Below are 21,580 nucleotides of genomic sequence, written 5' to 3'. Positions count from 1 at the left end.
CTTCTTAACACAACTCAAGGAGCACCATTGTAATTCTCGTATATCTCGGGTAATACAAATTGAGGCAGGAGTAGGAGCTTTACCTCTGCAAGAGGGCTCCGAACCTGGGTAAACATTGTGTGTTCTTACGTTGTGTGTAGTTTCGCTACACCATCCCTCCTCCGGATCATCCATCGTCCATCGACCCCAACTCAAGCCATCACATGACATCTGCCGTGACACCACCACGACAAATTATATTTTTTTGGGGGGTGACGTTTAGGGGGTGCGGCTGGGTCGCGGCTGGGCCTCAAACGAAGAGGGTGCGCCGGCGCCCTCCCAAATGGCCTAGCGCCGGACGCGAAATGGGGGGCCAAGTGGAGTTGCTCTAACTCCAATGGTATCCCCTAAATTTTGCTCTAAGAGCAAGTGAACATATGTCCGCCCTCATCACCCAACCACACTCGCAAATTCCTATCTCAAATTAGTTTTTCCTTCTCTTTATCTTTTCTCTTCTCCTTTTTACTTTTTATTCTCCTTTTCCCATCTCTTGTTGTGAGACTGGGGCGAACAAAAGAGAGCACCAAACAATGTCCGGACACCCCAAACCTTTCCCAAATTTGGGGCAAGTTTGGGGGATGTTTCCGGACAAATATGACATTTTGTCCGTTTAAGGATGCCATTGAGAGATGATTTTCATAGCAAAATATTCATATCCCCAAATAGAACATTTGGGATAGCTTTGGGGGATGGCATTGGTGATGCTCAGTCATGGCTAACACTATTCTGTGACCTTTGAATTTTAAACAACTTAATCTCTCTTTGTAAAACTAACAAGCGCTGCACCTCCTTAACAAGCCTACAGTACCGAGACCTGTTCTGTTCGTGAGCTTGACCTGAACAATAAGTTGGACGCAATCAGTCTCCACTTGAATCGGCAGCTCAGTTAACGCCGAGGCTGTAGCACCGGAGCAATATAGCCCCACCGTGTGAACCACTCGATCCTGTATGGGGATGTGCGCTAGGAGCTGCCTAAATGATTTACGAGACCCTCCACAGAATTAATGTGTCAGGTCATAGGGAGGCAGAGTAGGCAGGGTGGTGGGGTTATTCTGACACAAAAGCGAGAAAGTCAGGACAAAGTGGGGCCGGGGTTGGAGAAATTAGTGGGGAGAGAGAAAGAAAAATATCTGGTCACTGTGCTCATTTCATCCCACCGCTCAACTAAGAAATTTCTTCATCTCCTCCACTAGCAACCGTACCTAAAGTACCACAGGTACTTGAGTCCCACAAGTACTTCTGTTCCACAAGTACCACAAGTACTTGAGTCAAAATACCACAACGATTATTTGTACCACAACATATCCGTCATATTTTCAACAATCGCAAAATGCCAAGCACATGCCTCAATTGAGAAAACAAATAGTCCGTAACAAATATTACGGATAACATACGAATAATTATGGTCCACATGACAATCTAGTACTGCCATCAAATCCTTCCAGAATTCACCAAGTACTAAGAAACACAACCTGTCACCGACTACCATTTCCTACAGGTACCTTCAAAATATCACAAACATAACAAGTACCATTTCATTTTCATACATTCTTCCATTCTGAAACAACTAAATAGTACTAGCGCCTTCACTGATAACCGTAGTCGTTGCATCTCCGTCCGCCACGAAGCTTCTTTGCAACCCTGGTGTACATCTTAGTCAAGATATTACGCCTTTGGTACACCTTCACATCTTGAAGTTGAACGGAAGAATCTGCATGCATAACGATGAACCAAGCTAATTACCAATCTCCAGAATACAACTAAATCAGTACTTCAACCAATATTATGTGTCCCAACCTGATGCATCTTTCTCTGCCATGGAACCGCGTTGGTACTTAATTGTCAGCAGCATATGTACATTTCGTCAAGTGTGTAAACTTCGAAATCATCATCAGTACATATGAAAACTATAAGAGCATCAGCACTCATGGACTAAAGCAATGAAGTTGAAAAGTAACTATATGTGTGACCCAAAACATGATCATTGGTACTGGATTGCAGAAAAGTAGCAGATATCAGAAGTACACCAAGTAATTGGTATGTCATTTGATAAAAGACAGAGGACAACAACTATGAAGTAGAATACATGAAGTACATGATGGTTTGGACATATACAATCCAGGTACAATTTGAATCTTAATTGATGCAATTACAGGGTAATTAATTACTTCATGGGTTAAACAGAAGCTAAGTACAAGTACATGATGGTTTCAAATTCATGAAGCCCATATAATATATAATGTTATTAGTTAATGTGTGAATGGACTCAGAAAGTACTCCCCTTGATGAAGTACTTTGACAGAAGACTTGATGGAATGAAAAGGCAACACCAAGAAGAGACGGTACATACATTCTTTCGAGATTGAGACGGTACGTATAAAACTATAAGACTCAGAAAGTTCATGGTGACTCCACCTCTATCTGTGGTACATCAAGATGGGACTCCATCTTGAAGTTGAACCGAAGCTTCTTTGCAATCCTGTTGTACATCTTAGTCGAGATATTAGGCCTTTGGTACACCTTCACATCTTGAAGTTGAACCGAAGAATCTGCAAACATAACGATGAACCAAGCTAATTACCAATCTCCACAATACAACCAAATCAGTACTTCAACCAATATTATGTGTTCCAACCTGATGCATCTTTCTCTACCATGGCACGTTCTGGTTCAGCCTCCACACTCACTTCATGAACCTCGTTGGTACTTAATTGTCAGCACAATATGCACATTTCGTCAAGTGTGTAAACTTCTAGATGATCATCATTACATATGAAAACTATAAGAGCATCAGTACTCATGGACTAAAGCAATGAAGTTGAAAAGTAACTATATGTGTGACCTAGAACTGACCATTGCTACTGGATTGCAGAAAAAGTAGCGGATATCAGAAGTACACCAAGTAATTGGTATGTCATTTGATAAAAGGCAGAGGACAACAACTATGAAGTAGAGTACATGAAGTACATGATGGTTTGGACGAATAGAATCCAGGTACAATTTGAATCTTAATTGATGCAAGAAGGTAATTAATTACTTCATGGGTTAAACAGAAGCTAAGTACAAGTACATGATGGTTTCACAATCTGAAGTAGATTTATTGAAAAACTGAGACGGTTAAACAGAAGCTAAGTACAATATGAAGTACAAGTAATTAATTACTTCATGGGTTAATCCAGGTACACCAAGTACATGAAGGTAATTAATTACTTCATGGAATATATCAAGTACAAATTGGAAACTACTTCCACAATCTGAAGTACATATATTGAAAAACTCGCACTAACACAAGTACCCGTACTCAAATCACTGATTATATGATAAACCTAAAGTACATCCGAAGTACATGATGTGGCAAATGAAGCCCTAAGGTACATATCGTCCAATCTGGTAAATAGCACATACATTTGAAAAACAAAACTTGCACTAATACAAGTAGCAGTACTCGTATTGAGCTCTAATTATATGCTAAACCAGAAGTACAAAAATGAAGTAAATGTGGCTATGAAAATACTTGCGAAAGAGTAGGACAAAGAACAAAAACAAAGTACATGATTGGAACAAAGCACATGATATATATATAAGCATGTTGGGAAGGAAGTACATGATATGCAAGATGGTTGGGAACAAAGTACATGACGAAAAATACAAGATTTTTGGGAACAAAGTACATACACGTACAAGAAGTCAAGAACATCTAGGGACCGGCGGCGATGGCGGAGGCCGGCGGCGGCTGCGCCCTACTTCGTATCTCCTCGCTCGTCTGCAGCAGAGTTAAGAGAGGGACAGAGTGTGATGGAGAGAGTCTGAGAGGGAGAGAGAGGGAGAAGGGGAGAGAGAACTCACCCGGATCCGGCGTCGGCAGGACCAAGGAAGGCTGGATCCGGCGTTGGCAGGGCCGAGGGCGGCTGGATCTGGCCCCGTCCGGCCATGGCGCAAGAGGAGGGGAAGCCTCGGGAGCAGGGAAGGGGACGGGAGAGGCGACCGGCCAGCAGCCGCCCTCTGTGGCGGAGGAGTACCGACGGCCTCAGGTCCAGGGCGCAGGAGAGGGGAAGCGTCGGGAGCAGGGAAGGGGACGGGAGAGGCGACCGGCCGGCGGCCGCCCTCAGTGCCGGAGGAGTAACGGCGGCTCGGTAGCGGCAGGTACAGGAGAGGAGGGCTTCGGTGGGGAGGAAGAGAAAAGAACGAGAGGAGAGACTCGTTGAGCCGGGCCTGGCAAAAAGGTGGGCCATCTGACAAGCCCGACATGACAAGACTCTGTGCAGGCCTAGAAAATTAGTCAAATAGGCTTCAGAACCCACGATTTTCCCGGACCGTCTGATCAATACACGATGCAGATCCATCGGTATCCATGGGAGGCAAGATAGCGGTGGAGTCACCGTGAACTTTGGCGCAGCTCAGTCCTTTGGAGTTTGGACGGCTATGGGCAAGCCCTCCGTGCATGCAGCCAATTCGGCGTGAACTGCAGCTCAGTCCTTTGGAGCTTGGACGGCTATGGGCAAGCCCTCCGTGCATGCAGCCAATTCGGCCTCAAAAGCATCTCCGCAGGACGGCAAATAACGGACAGCACTAAACGTTGCTCCAGTGCTGTCTTTTAGGATCATCCCAGCTCCCCCTTCGCCCGTGAACAATAAGTTGGGCGCAATCAGTCTCCACTAACTGGAAGTTGAAACTAACTGCTTTATATTCTGTTCATCAAAGACGTAATCTGCATCTTCCACATGCACATATCTCACACAAATTCCAGTAAACTTATACAGAATTAGCTCTTGGCATAAGTCACCCTTCCCACCTATTTGAAAAATTCAATCTGTATTGGCCACCCAATTGTTAAGTGAAGGTCTGGCCTATTTTTTAGTGATTCTCAGAGGCACTGTTCTTAAACTGCTAGGCCCCTTGTAAGTTGCAACTGACCCCTGATTATATTTGATTGAATGTTCATCCAATTGGTTCTCTGGCAAGAGGCTGCAATTAATCGATATTTCAGCAATCTCCATTACTGATCACTATATTTCGTTCCTGCAAAACAGTCAAGCAGTAGCACTCAGCAGATGCACAACCGAATAGCTCAATGATAATTCAACAATGAACCGCAAGAACAGGAACACCAGGAACAATCAAAACATGGTGAGATATTTGTCGTTACCTTAACAATATTTCTGACCAAGCAAGACCATTGACTTGTAAACACAACAAATATCTTACGCTTAGAATTAGCATGGCCTTCATTTCAATTGGATGTAGTCCTTCACCGATCTGTTTTCTTTCACTCGAATTTAATATATTGATCAGCTCTCATGGTAGAAATATTGATGTCTAAGTCTAATGAGAAATTCCATTGACAAGCACCCAGTTTCCAGGGCAGTAAATTGAGGAGGGGGTATCCGTATCACTCACCCATATAAGCTAGAAAGCCAATGAGAACCACACCGTGAAGATTCTATCCATGCTCATGAACTGCAGTTGCACTCCTGGCCCAAAGTTTTCTGTCACAAGCAGTTAGTGACTATGATATATGCCACTTCATCTCATCAGGGATGCATACCTCCCTGAATAATACCTTAGGCCATTAGCATTCTCTCAACTCTAAGCTCTTCAATGCTTTCTGACCGAAAATGGTTCTAAACTTTCATGACATGTTGTTTAATAACTTGAGGCTTCATCGACACGTCCTTGCTCAGAAAAGCCATTAACAACGGAGTTGTATATCACCATATTAGGAGTACATCTGTACTTTGGCATTTGCTCAAAAACTTCAGTCGCCAAGTCAAGCAATCCATTCCGGCATAACGAATCAATGAGTATGCTGAATACTGCTTCATCTACTGGGCACTCCTCTCTAAACATTTCAGCTATAAGCTCCCGGGCATCCTCCCATCGCTTTGATCTACACAAACCTTTCAGGGCAGCGCTGTAACAGATGTGTCAGGCTCACATGGCATGCTTCTAAGTAACTTGAGAGCATCTTCCAGATGGCCATGTTCTGAGAAACCATTTATGAGAGAACTGTAAATTACAATATTAGGCGTGCATTCATACTTTAGCATTAGATCTGAGACTTCAGTTGCATACTCGACAAACCCTTGTTGGCACAAATTAGTTATTATTATACTAAATGTGACCTCATCTGGGGGGCAATCTTTTCGAAACATTTCGACTATAAGCTCCCCAGCATCCTCCCACAGCTCAGCCCTACACAAGCCCTTCAACGCAGAGCTATAACAAATGGTGTCAGCCTTGCACGACATGTTGTTTAGTAACTTGAGGGCGTTGTCAACACATCCCTTTTCAGAAAGACCATTGTTAAGTGTGCTATAAATGATGACATTAGGTGTGCATCCGTACATTTGCATTTTCTCAAAAACATCAATTGCACACTCAACCAATCCTTTTTGGCACAAGGAGCTGATAAGGATACTAAATGTCATTTCATTTGGAGGACACTCCTGCCCAACCATCTCGTCAATAAGCTTCCCAGCATCCTCCCATAGCTCAACTTTACATAAACCCATCAACACATAGTTATAGGTAACTGTATTAGGTTTGCACGTCATGCTTTTAAATAACTTGAGGGAATCATCCACACGCCCATATTCAGCAAACCCATTAAGAAGAGAAGTGTACATGACAACATCAGGGGAGCATCCATAATTTGGAACTTCTTGAAGAACTTCAAGTCCACAGTCAACCAGCCCTCTTTGGCACAAACAGTCAATGATTAACCCAAATACCATTTCATCAGGGGCGCAGTCGTTTCTAACCATCTCACCTATAAGCTGGCCAACATCCTCCCACTGACCATCTCTGCACAGACCCTTCAATACAGATTTGTAGCAAACAGTGTTAGGACTGCAGGGCATGCTTCTTAGTAACTCAAGAGCATCTTCCACACACCCTTGTTCAGAGAAGGCATTGATAAGAGCACTGTAAGTGAAATTATCAGGCTTACGTCCGTACTTTGGCATTTGGTCGACAACTTCTAGTGCACAATCAACCAACCCCTTGTGGCACAAGAAACTGATTACTGTGTTGAATGTGACTTCATCTGGAGAGCAATCCTTTCTAACCATCTCAGTGATAAGCTCCCCTGCGTCCTCCCAGCGCTCAGCTCGACACAGTCCTTTCAAAACAGCATTGTAACTAAAGATATCAGGCTTGCACGGCATACAGCTAAACAAGTGAAGGGCCTCCTTCACACGCCCTAGCTCTGCAAAGCAACTGATAATTTCATTGTATACGATGGCACCCGGAGTGCACCCGCACTTTGACATTCGATCCAGAATTCCCATTGCACGGTCAACCAACCCACTTTGGCAGAAGGAATGGATCAACATACCGAATGTGAGATCATCTGGAGGTGAATCATTCCGGGTCATCTCCTCGACGAGCTCCTCGGCGTCGCCCCACTGCTTGGCACTGCACAAGCCCTTGAGCAGGGTGTTGTAGGCATAGGAGTTGGGCGCGGGGGGCATGGAGGCGACGAGGAGGCGGGCGTCCTCGAGCCGGCCGCCGCGGCAGTACCCGGCGATGAGGGTGTTGTACGTGACGACGTCGGCTGCGCCGGAGGCAGCCAGGGACCGGAGCATGCGCTCGGCGTCGGCGAGACGACCCGCGCGGCAATACCCGGCGACGAGGGTGTTGTGGTCGACGGCGTCGGCGGCCTCCGAAGCCCGGAGCACGCCCTCCGCGTCGGCGAGGCGACCCGCGGCGCAGAGCTTCTTGATGAGTAGCGTGCAGGGGACGACGGCCGGGGGCTCGGACATGGATCCTACCAGCTGGAGCGCAGCGTCGAGGTCGCCGAGGCGGATGAAGTGGTGGAGCCGGTCGTTGGCCGCGCCGCGGCGGGGCGGGACCCGCGGGTTGACCCATCTGGAGGTGGCCGCGGTGGAAAGGCGGAGGCGGAGACGGAGATGGATCCTGCAGGGTTTAGGGTTGGTCCGAGCCGGAAAGGCATGGGCGGAGGCGGCAGCGGCAGGAACTAGAGGCTTGGAGAAGACGGTGGCAGTGGTTGGGGGTTGCATTGCGCGCGCTCGGCTTAGTGGTGCGCAGTGACGATGGAGTCAGAGTGGATGGCGTTTGGAGTTTCAGACCACTGGAAATCTCCTCTCTCTTTTGTGGTCTCTGTTTTCAAATAATATACTGTAGCACCTCTTTTAGATCTCGAAAATCAAATTTGATTAAATTGCACCCATGGTACAACAACTTATAAATCTCGCTCACTTTGGTCCAACAACATAGAAATCCTTAAATCCGTAGCCAAAACCTTTTCATTTTGTATTTGTTTAGTCCAAACTACTCTTTTTAAGCCCCTGCCCCCGATTCTTGTCGGACCCCTTCGTCTACTCTTTGTCTTTTTTTTTCTGTGTATTCATGTTGACGTCATATAGCCGGAAGGCAAGACTGAGCTTGGTGCAAGAGCGTGCGGCCTCGCATTCCGCTCGTGATGTGCACGTAGTACAACTACAGGAGGGTTAGAATATACACCTCTCGGACACAAGAGCATTGTCTCAAAGATTTCTACAAATGTGTGGTATGTACACCTAAATCTATTTGGTTTTGCCTTTTTTCCTCTTGCTGCTCACCCTTTGGTTTTTGTTCATGTTGGTAGAATCATGGCCATGGTTGTGACTTTTGGAAGTGGGATCACGAGTACAAGGATATTTTTTATGCCAATTGGCATTGACCCTATAGTGCAATACTCTGCACAGAAGGGAGTTTGCGCCCCATCAATCTCGCAAGCCCAATGTCACCGTCATCACGCACAATCGCCTTTGAGTTCGTCTCCCTCACTCGGACGAAGAGATAGAGGATAGAAGAGGTGCAGGTTATGAGGATGTATGAGGTGGAAGAAGTGGGTTTGCAAAAAAAAATGGTGGGTGGGTGGGGGGGGGTGTCCTTGGTGACTCCCTACCTTCCTCATGTGTGCTAAATGGTTTTTTTTTTCAAAACTACCATCCCGCCCAACCCGAGCCCCTCCGGTGTCACATCAAGACACACATGCATGGTGACTTAAAAGAGCGATTTGTTTGGACTAAACAAATACAAAATGGACAAGTTTATATTTCCGAGTTGATGAACCAAAGTGAACCTGATTTACAAGTTGTTGCACCGTCAGTGTATTTGCTTTTCAGAAATTTAGATTTCTCCGGATTCAAACATTTTTTATTGCGTATTCATCACGTGCCATTCATATGTAACGTTGAAATAAAATTTAGAAGATGTTTGTTTCTACATGATACCTTTGTTTTAAGGATAATGGTAGGGGTTGGTCATTAGCTGGTTAATCTTAGCCAGGCAATGACGGATATGGAAAGTGCAATGTACTAGATAGCCTTTAGGTTGTTTTAAATTATAGGATGTTCTTGTTTTGTTGTAAGTTAAAACTTTAAACGATTAAGTTTATGGAAAAATCTACCAACATCTATAACTCTATATTTGTTTGTTAAAATCCATACAAACAATATATATCATTACTAGGATAGTTATTTTATTTTATTTTTGAACTGTAGTCTGAAAAACTCAATCCATTAATATAGAAAACGAGAGTTTCCTAGTTAATTAGGAAAAAAAAATCCCGTAACAAACCTCTCAATGCCATACAAAATTGACAACATAAGGGGACCACACTGACCGATCTGGCCACCCGTACGCACTTGACACACTTTGATGAAAGAAGATTGGTGCCGAGGTTGCACACAGAAGTCATCGCCATCACACAACACACCTCCCGAACTGCGACTCCGACTGTCCCCCACAACCGACCAAGAGCGGGGCCTATGCCTCCGCAGGCGCATGCCAAACAATCCAGCACCCCTATCACCGACCAGTGTTGTCGATTTTGATGGCGAGCTTCAAAGGAGCGAAGAGCAAGGCTTGCGGCGAACATGAACCCCATGGGGCGGACCAACCATCACCAAGGCTTGTGGTGAAACAAATAAAAAACATAATAGTAATAATAAATAAAATAAAATGAATAATATTAAATAGTAATAATAATAAGACCAATATCAGCATGCATGTAAGATCGCATGCGATCAGGTCCTATGATTTGTGGTACGCCGACGAAAAATTGCTAAGGAAACAGAAAAGAAGGCCGCAATGTTACTACTACAAAATGTCGTAGATACCATCATTGAAGCACAAGAACAATCCCGATATGAAAGATGCCACGTTCCAATGCAACCAAGATGGGAGCCCAAAATCTGTATCTTCTTCATGCATGCACTCATGAGCCTATAAAGAAAATCTACAAAGGCTAAGGGACCTATAAAAAGGTGTATCATGATCAAGAAGAAAGAAGAGATAAATAATTCACGAGAACACTATGGAGCTAGCTTTCCTGCCTATATAAGGAGATTCTCGCAGAGATGAAATACACGCAACACTTCAGAACAACACAAGCCATCAACGGCAAAAGAGTTAGGACAGTTAGCCAACAATTTACTTGGTCGAAGCAGTAGTGGTAGAAGTAGTGATAGTAGTAGCAGCACTAGCTCCTCCCACGGTAATAAAGCCAATATAATGAAGGCATTGTAACATAAGGTCGGGAAGGTAGTAAGGTATATACTTTGTCTTTGTGTAGATCCTTCGAGGGTTCCCGATAGGGAAAACTGTATATAAGCCAAATTGTGGAACAAAGTAGTTTAGTATTTCCCTCAGTCTTATTAGCATAAGCACTCATCCTGTATAAACATGCTAACAAGACCGAGAGAAATACTAGTCTAGTTCATTTCACAATATAGCTTACATACAATTTTTCTTTTTGGAAACTCCGAAGGGTTTACACAAAGATAAAGTAATTTCCTTACTACATTCCTGACCTTATGTTAGGCTGCCTTGATATTGGCTTTATTAAGTAAGAGGAGGCACTGCCGCTGCTGCTTTATTACAGAGAGTAGGTAGTTTGCTCTAATTGTGTTGCTCTGAAATGTTATGTGTCCTCCATCGTTGCGAGAGACTCCTTATGTATGCAGGAGAGCTGGCTTCAATAGTGCTCCCGTTAATTATTTATCTACCTATTTATAGGTTCCATGAAGAAATACTGCCATCTTGGTTGCATTGTGGCATCCTTCGTATTGGAAGCGTTCTTATGCTTTAATGATGATATCTATTCCCTCCGTCTAGTTTTTGGAACGTACTATTTAAAACCTGCTGCCTGCATCTTTTGTCATGCTCCGGCAGCACCTGTGGTTGGCCCAAGGGTCATGGAGGGCTATCTGCAAGGTGATTGGGTGTGCAGCCAGGGGTAGAAAAGGAATTTATAAGGCTGTGCATGTCTGCACATTGACAGAGAGAGTACGACACTTTGTAACAGTAACATGTCTGCACAAATCATAGAATTCGATGCATTTGTGAATTGTGATCTTACATGCATGCTGATGATGGATCTTATTATTCGTACTATTTAATATTATTTATTATTTTATTTTTTTCTCTGCCTCTGGTATTCAGTTTTCCTTCGATTTAGATTCTATAAACTATTCGGTACAGGTGTATACGTCCTCCACGCCTGAATAATTGATACATGCATATGCACAGCATACAACAGGACTGAGACACAGTTCCGTTGTATAGTAGCTTTTAACTACCTGGAGCCTGGAGGAGTCCTGGACATAGACGCACCAGAGCGTCGATTATTGATTTAGGACGAGAAGACGATGACAGTCGTGACACACCGCTGCGGCGAGGTTATTTATTCCGCACGTCTATTCCTTTTTAACTCTTCCGTCGACAGTTTCTCCTAGCTGCCGCACTCAGCTGCTCCGTCAGGTCCTGGATGGTACAAGATGCCTCCTGCGTTGCAAGCAGGGGAGAGCCAAGGTCACGCAAACGGAGAAGAGCAAGCATGTAAATTAATTAGAGAGAATTCCATATTATTTTTGTAAATTAATGAAGACGCTGCATCCGCAGAGATCCAGCATTCCAGCTAACCTTCAGCTTGTTTCTCAAATCCTGTTCTTCTTGCTCCCGACGCCTTATTTCTTCCGAAAAGGCATTCTTCAATGCTTCAAGCGCCTTTTTTGCAGTTTCAAGCTGCGCCTGTGCATTCTCCGCCTGGGAAACAAAAACAGGAAATAAACTTAATTTGGTTACTTCACAAAGAATGCAACCTGACCCTCAGGCCTTCAAGGCTTTTCAACAGTAGCCTTTTGTGCCCATAGATACACATGGTTCAGAGATGGGATAGACAAAACATAAGCACTGCAACTTACAAAAATATGTAGTTGGTGAAGTCAACAATTGTGTTAAAAATCATAAAAAGAAAACAAAATGAAGAAAAACCATGTTGGAAATACATTATTGTGATCCAATCTGTATATTTTTCAAGTTCTAGCTGCTTAAATTACATCCACTGTTCACTGTTCAGTCCATCTATTTACGGCTACCAAGAAGATTTATACTTGTATAATTATTACACCTACCAATTCACATAAGAAACGCCTCCTCGACACATTATTGTAATACTCAAGGTAACCGGAAATGAACATAAGATAGGAAAACAACACCAAGAGCTCAATTGGTAATTTTAGTACTGCTTACTCTCTCAAGCAGACACTTGTTCTTCTCTTGCTCTGCCTGCAATTCCTTCAATATCGACTCCTCCATCTTCAACATACTATCACAGTAAAAAGAACAAGAATCAAGAAGAGAATTAATATTGCACGTTCTTATTCTGATTTCATGTAAACCATGGAGAACCAATGCCTATGCCCGCACCAAAACCTCGTATCGACAAACCATATAAGCTGAAATTGGTACTGGTCCTAGGATTGACGGACAAAACAAAGTTGGGAGAATGGCTCCGGGGAGCGCTGGTAAGCCATGGTGCTGGAGATGACAGTCATAGAAGGGATACTGGGATATTTTTTTGGATAATGGAAGCTTTATTATCCCCGGCCTCATACAGCCTCAAGTCTTACCTCATTCTGAACAACCGAAAACACATGACCACATCCACAAGTGTGACAGGCCATACGAAGAACCGATCTACGGACTAAGAAGCCTAGAGCTACCATGCCACCCAAACCGTGACATAAACTCCCTGGTGATCCACTCTAGTGGTTTGGCACCAGACTCCATCGGTTCCTTGTGCTGCACCTAGTAGTTGGTTGCTGCCATACAGGGAGGGCCCTTGACATGCCTCCTTCATACACTGGCACATGAACTCTTCCCGGTACCCAACTACCGATGACACCATGGTTGATTACATTAAAGATTAACTACAGAAATCTAGGTTATGATTTTGATTCATATTAGGTTAAGAGTTTAGGCCAACTTGGATTTAAACGACTACCATTTGGTCACTCACAAGGCTCCAAAAATCGGAGCAATTCACCGGTTTTCAGGAGCAAACAGCCTTTTCCTGTAACCATGTTTCTCTATTTCTCCACTTGACTGAATAAACCACTTCTAAATTCAAATTATATACAAAAACAATAACATACCAATTGTAGTAAAAGAAGAAGAAAAAACAAGTGGCAGATGGCAAGTCCTGGCATAAAATACCCAAATTTTTAACTCAAAGTTTGTGAAGGTTTGACAATGTTTTGATTGATCATGACTAGTAATGGCCATTCAGCTATCTGTAAAATGTAAACAAAAGAAGTGCATGAAGTACTAGTAATATCTACCGTTCCTTTAATGATGAATTTTCATCCTTCAATTGCTTGATAATAGTCTCAGGGTCCTCAATAGTTCCCCCATCTCCATTATTTTTTACAGTTTCTTCCTGGGAAGCACACAGTGGATGGATGGCCAATGGTTAGTCATATGTATTGAACAAATCAAAAAAATCTGCAAACTGCAAAAAGGGCACACCAGTATATGTACACCTGTCTGTCATGGCCTCAACAGCAATTAAGAGAGGCACCAGTGTATTTTTCAAGAGGCACTAGTGTTATTTTCAAATGGCAGTAAGACAATTTTACAGAATGAAGTCTCTGAACTACCAAACATAGTCCAGGCTTTGTGATTTGCTGCATGTATTACGTGGGTCAATTATTTATTTAATGATTGTCTGTAAATGTGGCACATCTACCCAACCAAACATGATTGAAGCAAAAAGAATCATAAAAAATGGGAAGTATGATTACCTTTGACTTGGATCTGGTTGTCATCCTTTCAGTCCGTGTTACTCCATTCGATGGAAGTAAATGGAAACTAGTATTGTTAAATGTTCTTTCAGGTGTATTTATGATATTATAAATTGGTCTTGATGCAGTGCCAGCAATCTCAGTATCACTATCATCGCTTATATATGACAGACTACGCCGTACTGATCTTGCAGATTTTACAGTCTTTGCGGACTTCTCAGCTGTCTGCTGGGCCATTTGTCTTGAAGAGAATTGCGTGCTCATATCCAAGGGTGACATTCTAGTTTTCCTAATCTTATGATTTGACCCAGAATGTAATATCTCAGCATCTTGGGATATTTGCAAATAATTTGACTTCTCACAACTTTTCGAAGGTCGATACAATGATGGAACTGTGTGGGGGGTATCTTCAGGTGAACTCCCTATCCCGAACAAAAAAATATGCTTAGTCAAGCAAAAGTATTTCTTTTCCTCTCTTTCCTATAAATATTTTTCATGACAAATCTAATGATACTATTTTTCACCTTACCAAAATATTAAATATTTCTTATACATTGATAATCAAAGCTACAAAAGTTTGACTGCACTCTCTAGGAAGCCATGTATTTACGTATGGTTTGAGTATTAATAATACAAAAGATGCACTATAATTTTATTATAAAAAAAAACCAAATGGAGACCCTTCATACCTGTATCTCTTGTCCCAGAACTTTTCTTAGCACGATTACCACCGTAACCTATTCGATGGCAATTCTCGGACCTGAAAAAGAATTTAAGATAAGAAATTTGCTTTTCCAATAAATTGCTATCTAAATCAACCACAAAATGGTCCTGCCTAATATCATGAAAACAAACCAGTATTTCTTCTGCATTAAAATTAATCGTGCTTCCAGTCTTGAGAGACTGTTTGTGCGTTCGAAGTCCTGCTTATCATGAGCTGGCTCTACGAAATTGACTTCAAGTACACCTGCATAGAAAAACAATCGCCAGTTCTAAGATGAAAAATATACCCTTAAAATCCTACATGCAACATGATTACCTACCAATAATACCACGGCCTTGAGATCCAGGAAGAGTCCATACCCTCCAGAAAGGCTAAAATAAAAATGGGACTTCGTCATAGAAGAAATAAACAAATTCCATAATAGATATTCCCAATAAGACAGAAAAAGAGTTGCCATCAAATATTTAGCATGTTTAAAACAAGAAGTATTCAGTTGAACGAGGTATTTAGATCAATGTATTAATAGAGAAAGTGCCACTTGCTACCACAAAAATACTAAAAAAGATACTCTATCTTGGTTAGACTCTGGCTTGTTAGACATTTCACAGCAAAGTTCTGCAAAAAGAGAAACTATCTTCATAACATAAAAAGGGAAAAAGTTCATGGGTACCTTTATTAGGCGGTTCCTGTGGTAAACATTAAATCCCTGAATGGGAACATGATGTTTCGCGTCTTTAACAAAACCAACTGTAACATTAGCCACCATCTGGCATTCAAAATATGAGGGAAAACTAAGTTATTATCGCAATGCTGATATATCATTATACAGGAAATGGTGTATACAAAAGCTTAGGTTTACATCTGTATCATTCGGATATCCATTACTCATGACTGGCTTATAAGTAACCTGGTTCTTTAGCATCATATCATTGATAATATTATGGTGTTCAATCTCTTTTCCCCGTAAAATCATCCGGAAGTCGTATGGGACTCGGAGATATAAAATCGATGCATAAGTCTGCATGAAAGGAGCAAAATAGACTAGCATGTGAGAGAAGTTTTTTCCTTGAAATATCATGTAACTACTGTAATGTTTCTACAACTGTAACAACCCCTCCAGTGCATGTGCGTTTTGTTCCTTATATGAAGTTTATCTAATTTTTTTTACTGCAGTATAATTATGCATGTTTTGGACTAGCAATTAGTAGCATGACGGACCAAATAACCAATCATCCTATGCGGAATAGCGTTATTATATCATGCTATAGTAATAATAATTATTCTTTATATTAATGAAATAGTACAGTTGCTTTGACACAAATATACAAGTACAACTGAAACATACCCTTAAAGAGTGTCTATAGGTAAAAAAGTGTTTGGAGTTTGGAAACTGCTTTGCCATCAGGCTGCTTTTCTCATCTCTATTAACCCCTCTAATTTGAATATCCTGCTATCTCAAAAAGTCACCGAATTCATGGTTAGACATATCTTGTATTAATGGCAATAAGATCTTGTTATTTGACACATACATTTACATCAGCATCAAAATCAAGCTCCAACTGCCCCTGCTCATCCTCCCACAGATTGTATATAACGATTCTAGTTCCTTGTTCATTAATTGCGCTAAACTGCAATACCATATAGGCAAAAGGCGTTTAAGATCATGATTAGAAAAAAGATCACGATGCACACAATGAAAGAGAAGCGTAAAGATATTCAACGCTACAATTAAACATAGATTCTATGTGCAGCATGACCCTAGAACATGAACATTGCAACTGTGTGCACCAGCATGATCCTAGATAATGAACATTGCAACTATGCACTAGCATGATCCTAGACTAGTGCAGAGCACAGGGAAGGTTTGAATTTGCAAAACCACATCCTGTCATAAATAGATTTCATGAAAACAAGGATTCTTAAACAACAGAAAAATACAACTATCTACAGCATTAACAATGGTCTACAATACTCCCTCCAATCCATAATAAGTGTCGCTGATTTAGTACAACTTTGTACTAAAATTGTATTAAATTAGCGACACTTATTATGATTGGAGGGAGTAACATATACTACCTCCTGAAGAAGTTCTGCTTCATTAGAATAAGGAGACCATTGGATTATCGTCTGCAAGCTCGTATACCAGTCACCCAATGTTGTCCGCACCTTCCTGTTCCAAGCTTGTCTTTTTTCATAATCAATCTGCAAGTTCCATACAAAGATCAGGCCAAACTCGTGGTCAACTTGCCACTTTGGCTATTCTCACAAATAAGAGAGATACTAAGTTAACAAAAAAAATGAATTGATCAGGAGAAATGACACACTAGATTTTTCCTAGTGGTCTATCCTTACTGGGGAAAACCAATTACTCCCTCCGGCCGGAATTACTTGTCGAAATATTACATGTATCTAGACGCTTTTTACAGATAGATACATCCGTATTTGGGAAAATTTGAGACAGGTAATCCCGGTCGGAGGGAGTACTAAACTTGAGTAAAATGGTAACAGTATCATCAAGAGAAGACTGAGCTTACCATTGGAACAATAATGTCATCTTTACCAGTGCTCTTCAGGAAGGTATAAGATAGCATTCCAATGCTCTGTGTAAGACTTTTATGCCACCCAGGGAACAAAAAAAAAGATTAAAACCTTGTGCATGGAGAATAAGAAATAACTTACAGAAAAATAGGCAATAAAAAAATTATATGTAGTGATGTAGTCACACAATGGGAAAGAACCAACTGATCCAAATATAGTTTATTAGAATTGCAGGTAGTAAACAGGAATAACACACTAGTTATATGTGCTGTTAGGGGAAGCCTAGGGGTGCTGGGGCTTGGAGAGCTTTAGCCCCAGTCTGTCCCAATTCATCCGAAGGGAATTAAGGAATATATACATATATATTTAATTTTTAGCATAAAACTATCAACCTCAACAGCCCAGATAGCACCCTTCTTATCCTAACCTCAGGTTCGCATTTGTATAGATTCTATACAAATCCAAGTCAGTTGTTTCTGGACCGAGGGAGTATCATTATTTCGAGGAAAAAGATCCACTTTTCAACCCTTAACTCTAGCAAAAGATCACTTTTCAACCCCGAAATCTTAAACCATTTGAACAGCAGCCTCGACATATTGAACAGATATGTTTTCAACCCAGAACTCTTAAAGTATTGTGCATGAAAATTTAACTGATTTTCAAACAAGCAATCCAATTGGTTGTCCAATTTAATAATCTCTCACCACAACACCGCATGTGTTCTAAAGCATTATACGTTTAACGGAGGGAATACTCTTGTGTGTAAAATGGTAATGGAGAATTCATGATTCATAAAGTATGCAGTAACCAAGATGATAGAAAACAACCTTCTTTCTTCATTACTACAACTACGTGAGAAAACTAAAACATCAGCACCAAGTCGCATTGTACTTGTCTTGAAACCATTTCCATCTGAAAAAGAGAGATTGAAGCAAAACGAATCTTTGTATCTCAATGAAAAAACCAGAAACTGTGGTTTCAGAGCTTATATTTACTATTGGCTGAGTAGCTGTACGTCCATACATACATTGTCCAATGGCATTTTTAACTTTGCTCTTTGCTGAATAACCCAAGGACATGCAGTGCCGTATTTTCTCTGGGCTCATGCCACCACCATCATCTGTGCAACAATTTGAATATGATAAGGTAAGACCACTAGAGTATAAACATTCACTGATGTTCAGGATGAGAAGAATGGAAAGCCATTCATTTCAATATTGGAATCTGATTGTACGCGATGTTAGATCTCGTTAAGTAACCATGAAGAGTAAAACAGTTTCATACCTTGAAAAAGCAGCATTCGAGATCCATCTTTCTTATTTTCCAACATGTCAATGTTCACAAATGTAGCTCCATTTGAAACCTTGCAGACAAACACCACTGAGTGAGCTCACGAGGATTTGAAACGGTAAACTAGAACAATGTTTTCTTTGAGCCAAGCATACTTCATCAAGAGAGTTGTCCAGAAGCTCAGCGAAAGCTGACATGTTAATAAGGTCATACATCAGCACAACTTATTTAACAAGGATAGAAAAATGAATTGTTTGGGTGCTTAGACATGCATTGTAAGATATATACATGGGAAGGCAGACCATACCCCCTAAAGACCACTTGTGGCTTGTCGCATTTGAGTGCAGAAATCTAGGATGGACACGAACATGTTCCATCCCTGAATCTGGCAGCAGGAATAGGCAGAAGAACTTCAGGGAGTAACAAGAATCAGAGGAACTGAAATACGTACTGCACAGAAGAACTTCAGATAAGACACGCGGCAGTGCACAAGAAACAGAGGCTTTCAGGAAACAGAGCATCAATGATCCAATCAAAACTTCTTTGACCCAAGTCATCACATGCGCAAATGTCTAAGAAAACCGGATGCTCTTTTACATCGACGCAAATTTTTGGTACTGCCTAGTGCTCTAGCCGGCTAGTCTCCCTTACATACTACTAGCACATGCAAAGATCTCGTATCAAATATTAAAGGTTTTGCTCATTCCCGGTTGCCCAAAATTTTGTCAACTTTTCCCCTCAAATTTGTTTTCCTTAACTCTACCTGCTGTGCGTAAAAAGTGCAGACTTGGCAATACGAATTTTAGGAAAACTCTACTATAACTTTTAGACCACAGTTTGTGTTATTAAATGTTGATATTAAGTATTCCAAATTTTAGTGGTATGAGTGGCCTACAAAGGTGACTAAAAGAGTAAGAGTTACCAAAATCTCAAACAATTTATACAATCCCAAGTATTAATCCTTCTAGTTGCACTGGATTCAAAGTTTTTTTACATACACATGGACTAAAGTCCTGCTTGGATTGGGTGTATTTTTAGTGGGAGCTACCAGAACTAAATACCGGTCCGGCACAAAAAGTACAGCTATTCCAAGCAGGCCCTAAGAGAGTAAGAGTTATTCATCGCAAAAAAAACCTTCAGGAAAATATGTTTTTTCCTTCTTTCCGAGGTAAAAACATTATTTTCCTTCAATAAAGAAGCAAGCTGTAGTCCCCGGCTTCTACAGTTAAATCCAATGCACTGGCAGAGTACGGAGCAATGTTAGATGATACGAATCCACTGGCAGAACCTCTATTTCTGCCGATCTGAAGCAACTGGGAGAAAGATAACGCTAGAAGCTTCATGACGGACAGTACCAGAATGCTGCGCAGGGTCACTCCCGAGCAGCTGCCGATTGCCACCGTACTCCCCGGCCTTCCAGAACTGCTTCGTCACAGCCTTACGCGGCGGTGGAGGAAGCGGCTCGAGGAATCCAGGCGGCACGGCGGCTAGCACCCTAGCCCTCTTCTCCGCCCGGCCGACCCTCAGCCGGCACCGAGGCCTCTTCCCGGCGCTCCCGGAGTCTGACTCCGTGCTGCTGCTGCTGCTGACGTCGATCGCCTCCTCAGAAGGCCCATTGCCTCCTACGCCACCGGTTGTGGCGATCGGCCTGGCCGAGAGGTGGGCGCCGGCGGTGGGGGTGGTAGGGGCCATACTGAACCAGAGTGTGAGTAAAGGCAGCAGCGCAGCGTAAAGACTGTTGGGGAACCGATCGTTGGGGGTGGGAGGGCCACCGAAGCTGCGCCCCCCTCCGGCCTTAAGGAATCGTTCCCCTGCTCACCTAAGTTTTAGTTCTTATACTTCACGACCACGTGTGTGATTGACTCTTTCAACTACGATTTTGGTGTGCAACCCCGGGACCGGCCAGCCGGCAGATGTTGCACAACACGTTATCAACACGAGCTTTTACCCCGAGCCTTCATCGAGCCTACCCCAGCAGGTTCTCGACAAAAATCACGGAGTTATTAGATCTGAAATTTTATTAAAAATGGATTCCTCTTTGCATTACGATTCAGTTTTTGCGATTAGTTTCTTTTCGTTGTATTTCACCTCAAAATTAGATTTTCCTCGCGGGTCGCTTGCGGACCAAGTCGCCGGCACAATTGCCAATCGATCCCGCCGTACGAGGGACTTGTTGACCAATTTTTGGGTGAGACGGCACCACGCCGTCGAGCATCGCACCGCCGGCCCCCGCCGCCATGAATGGCCGCGAGCCGTGCCGCCCAATTTTTCCCATCGCGAGCCGCCGGGCACGAGCGAGCGCCCCCGCCTTGGGCGCAGGCTGCCGCCGCGCCGGGCATGAGCGTGCGTCGACGCCGTCCGGTAGGTCGCCGCAGCGTGCGCGCAGGCCCCTGCCGCCCCGGGCGCCAGCCGCTGCCTCCTGCGCGGGGCGTGCGAGCACGGCCGCCCCTTGCCGCCAACAGCCGCCGCCCAGAGGGGAAACCCTAGGGGCTGGCGTGGCAGGCCCAACTGGGCCGCGAGGGACGGGCCGGTGGGCCGGCTTCTGGGCTGAAAAAAAGAGAGGTGGGAATGGGATGGCAACCCGAATTACATTTTGGGCCAGGAATTTTGTGTTTTAGCCCCTGGATTTTACCGTAATTACGCACAAATATTTGATGTGCTGCGTTTTTGCGCATAAGTCCCTGGAAGTGTCAGTTTTTGCTGAAACTGCACATTTATGCTCAAAATGACTTCGGGAATGTGTTTTTGGGGCTAATTTTCACGTTTAGGAAATGTTTACCTTGCCATCTCTATACACATGCTTGTATTACCATGTTTTACCGTTGTTGATTAATTGTAATTATGACTTATTGCTTTTAATGATTAAGTAAGACATGAACTCGCGTGTTTTAAATAT

At 42.8% G+C, this 21,580-nt stretch overlaps 1 protein-coding gene and 1 long non-coding RNA gene across 17 annotated transcripts; both read right to left on the bottom strand.

The window, feature by feature from the left end:
• Positions 1–1,370: 1,370 nt before the first annotated feature.
• Positions 1,371–8,135, bottom strand: LOC100835866. Of its 13 annotated transcripts, none has more exons than XR_731718.3 (7): positions 5,186–8,135; positions 3,886–5,058; positions 3,715–3,802; positions 2,675–2,818; positions 2,455–2,588; positions 1,837–1,946; positions 1,371–1,750 (listed from the first exon to the last, which is right to left on the bottom strand). It is a non-coding gene; the product is annotated as a pentatricopeptide repeat-containing protein At1g09900 (long non-coding RNA). The 13 variants fall into 13 exon arrangements; XR_002964756.1 differs by having other exon boundaries at positions 1,837–1,916; XR_002964748.1 differs by having other exon boundaries at positions 1,837–2,588; positions 5,186–5,295; positions 5,437–8,135.
• Positions 8,136–11,358: 3,223 nt separating this feature from the next.
• LOC100841444 (protein MICRORCHIDIA 7) lies at positions 11,359–20,473 on the bottom strand. Of its 4 annotated transcripts, none has more exons than XM_010237124.3 (20): positions 20,040–20,473; positions 18,992–19,069; positions 18,840–18,874; positions 18,679–18,757; positions 18,422–18,514; positions 18,222–18,306; positions 17,391–17,466; positions 16,933–17,058; positions 16,386–16,484; positions 16,202–16,306; positions 15,716–15,874; positions 15,527–15,622; positions 15,176–15,227; positions 14,988–15,099; positions 14,822–14,892; positions 14,133–14,554; positions 13,671–13,768; positions 12,580–12,655; positions 11,971–12,093; positions 11,371–11,832 (listed from the first exon to the last, which is right to left on the bottom strand). In XM_010237124.3, exons 1-20 carry the CDS (start codon positions 20,374–20,376, stop codon positions 11,755–11,757), a joined length of 2,400 nt encoding a protein of 799 aa, XP_010235426.1. In that variant the 5' UTR covers positions 20,377–20,473; the 3' UTR covers positions 11,371–11,754. The 4 variants fall into 4 exon arrangements, with proteins under 4 accessions (XP_010235429.1, XP_010235426.1, XP_014757109.1 ...); XM_010237125.3 differs by having other exon boundaries at positions 11,431–11,832; positions 16,202–16,303; XM_010237127.3 differs by lacking the exon at positions 15,716–15,874 and having other exon boundaries at positions 11,359–11,832.
• Between the last annotated feature and the right edge of the window lie 1,107 nt (positions 20,474–21,580).

The sequence above is a fragment of the Brachypodium distachyon genome, chromosome 3 (assembly GCF_000005505.3).
Source record: "Brachypodium distachyon strain Bd21 chromosome 3, Brachypodium_distachyon_v3.0, whole genome shotgun sequence".
NCBI lineage: Eukaryota > Viridiplantae > Streptophyta > Magnoliopsida > Poales > Poaceae > Brachypodium > Brachypodium distachyon.
The sequence above is the reverse complement of the archived record's forward strand: the minus strand, read 5'-3'. Positions and strand labels throughout refer to the sequence as shown.

Excerpts from the sequence above, each read along its gene's own strand:
- LOC100841444 (XM_010237124.3), bottom strand. The coding sequence starts at position 20,376 with ATGGCCCCTACCACCCCCACCGCCGGCGCCCACCTCTCGGCCAGGCCG. Across the intron at positions 18,875-18,991 it reads CCACAAGTGGTCTTTAGGGG|CTTTCGCTGAGCTTCTGGAC; the intron begins GTATGGTCTGCC and ends TTAACATGTCAG. Across the intron at positions 16,307-16,385 it reads ATTTTGATGCTGATGTAAAT|CAGGATATTCAAATTAGAGG; the intron begins GTATGTGTCAAA and ends TTTTTGAGATAG.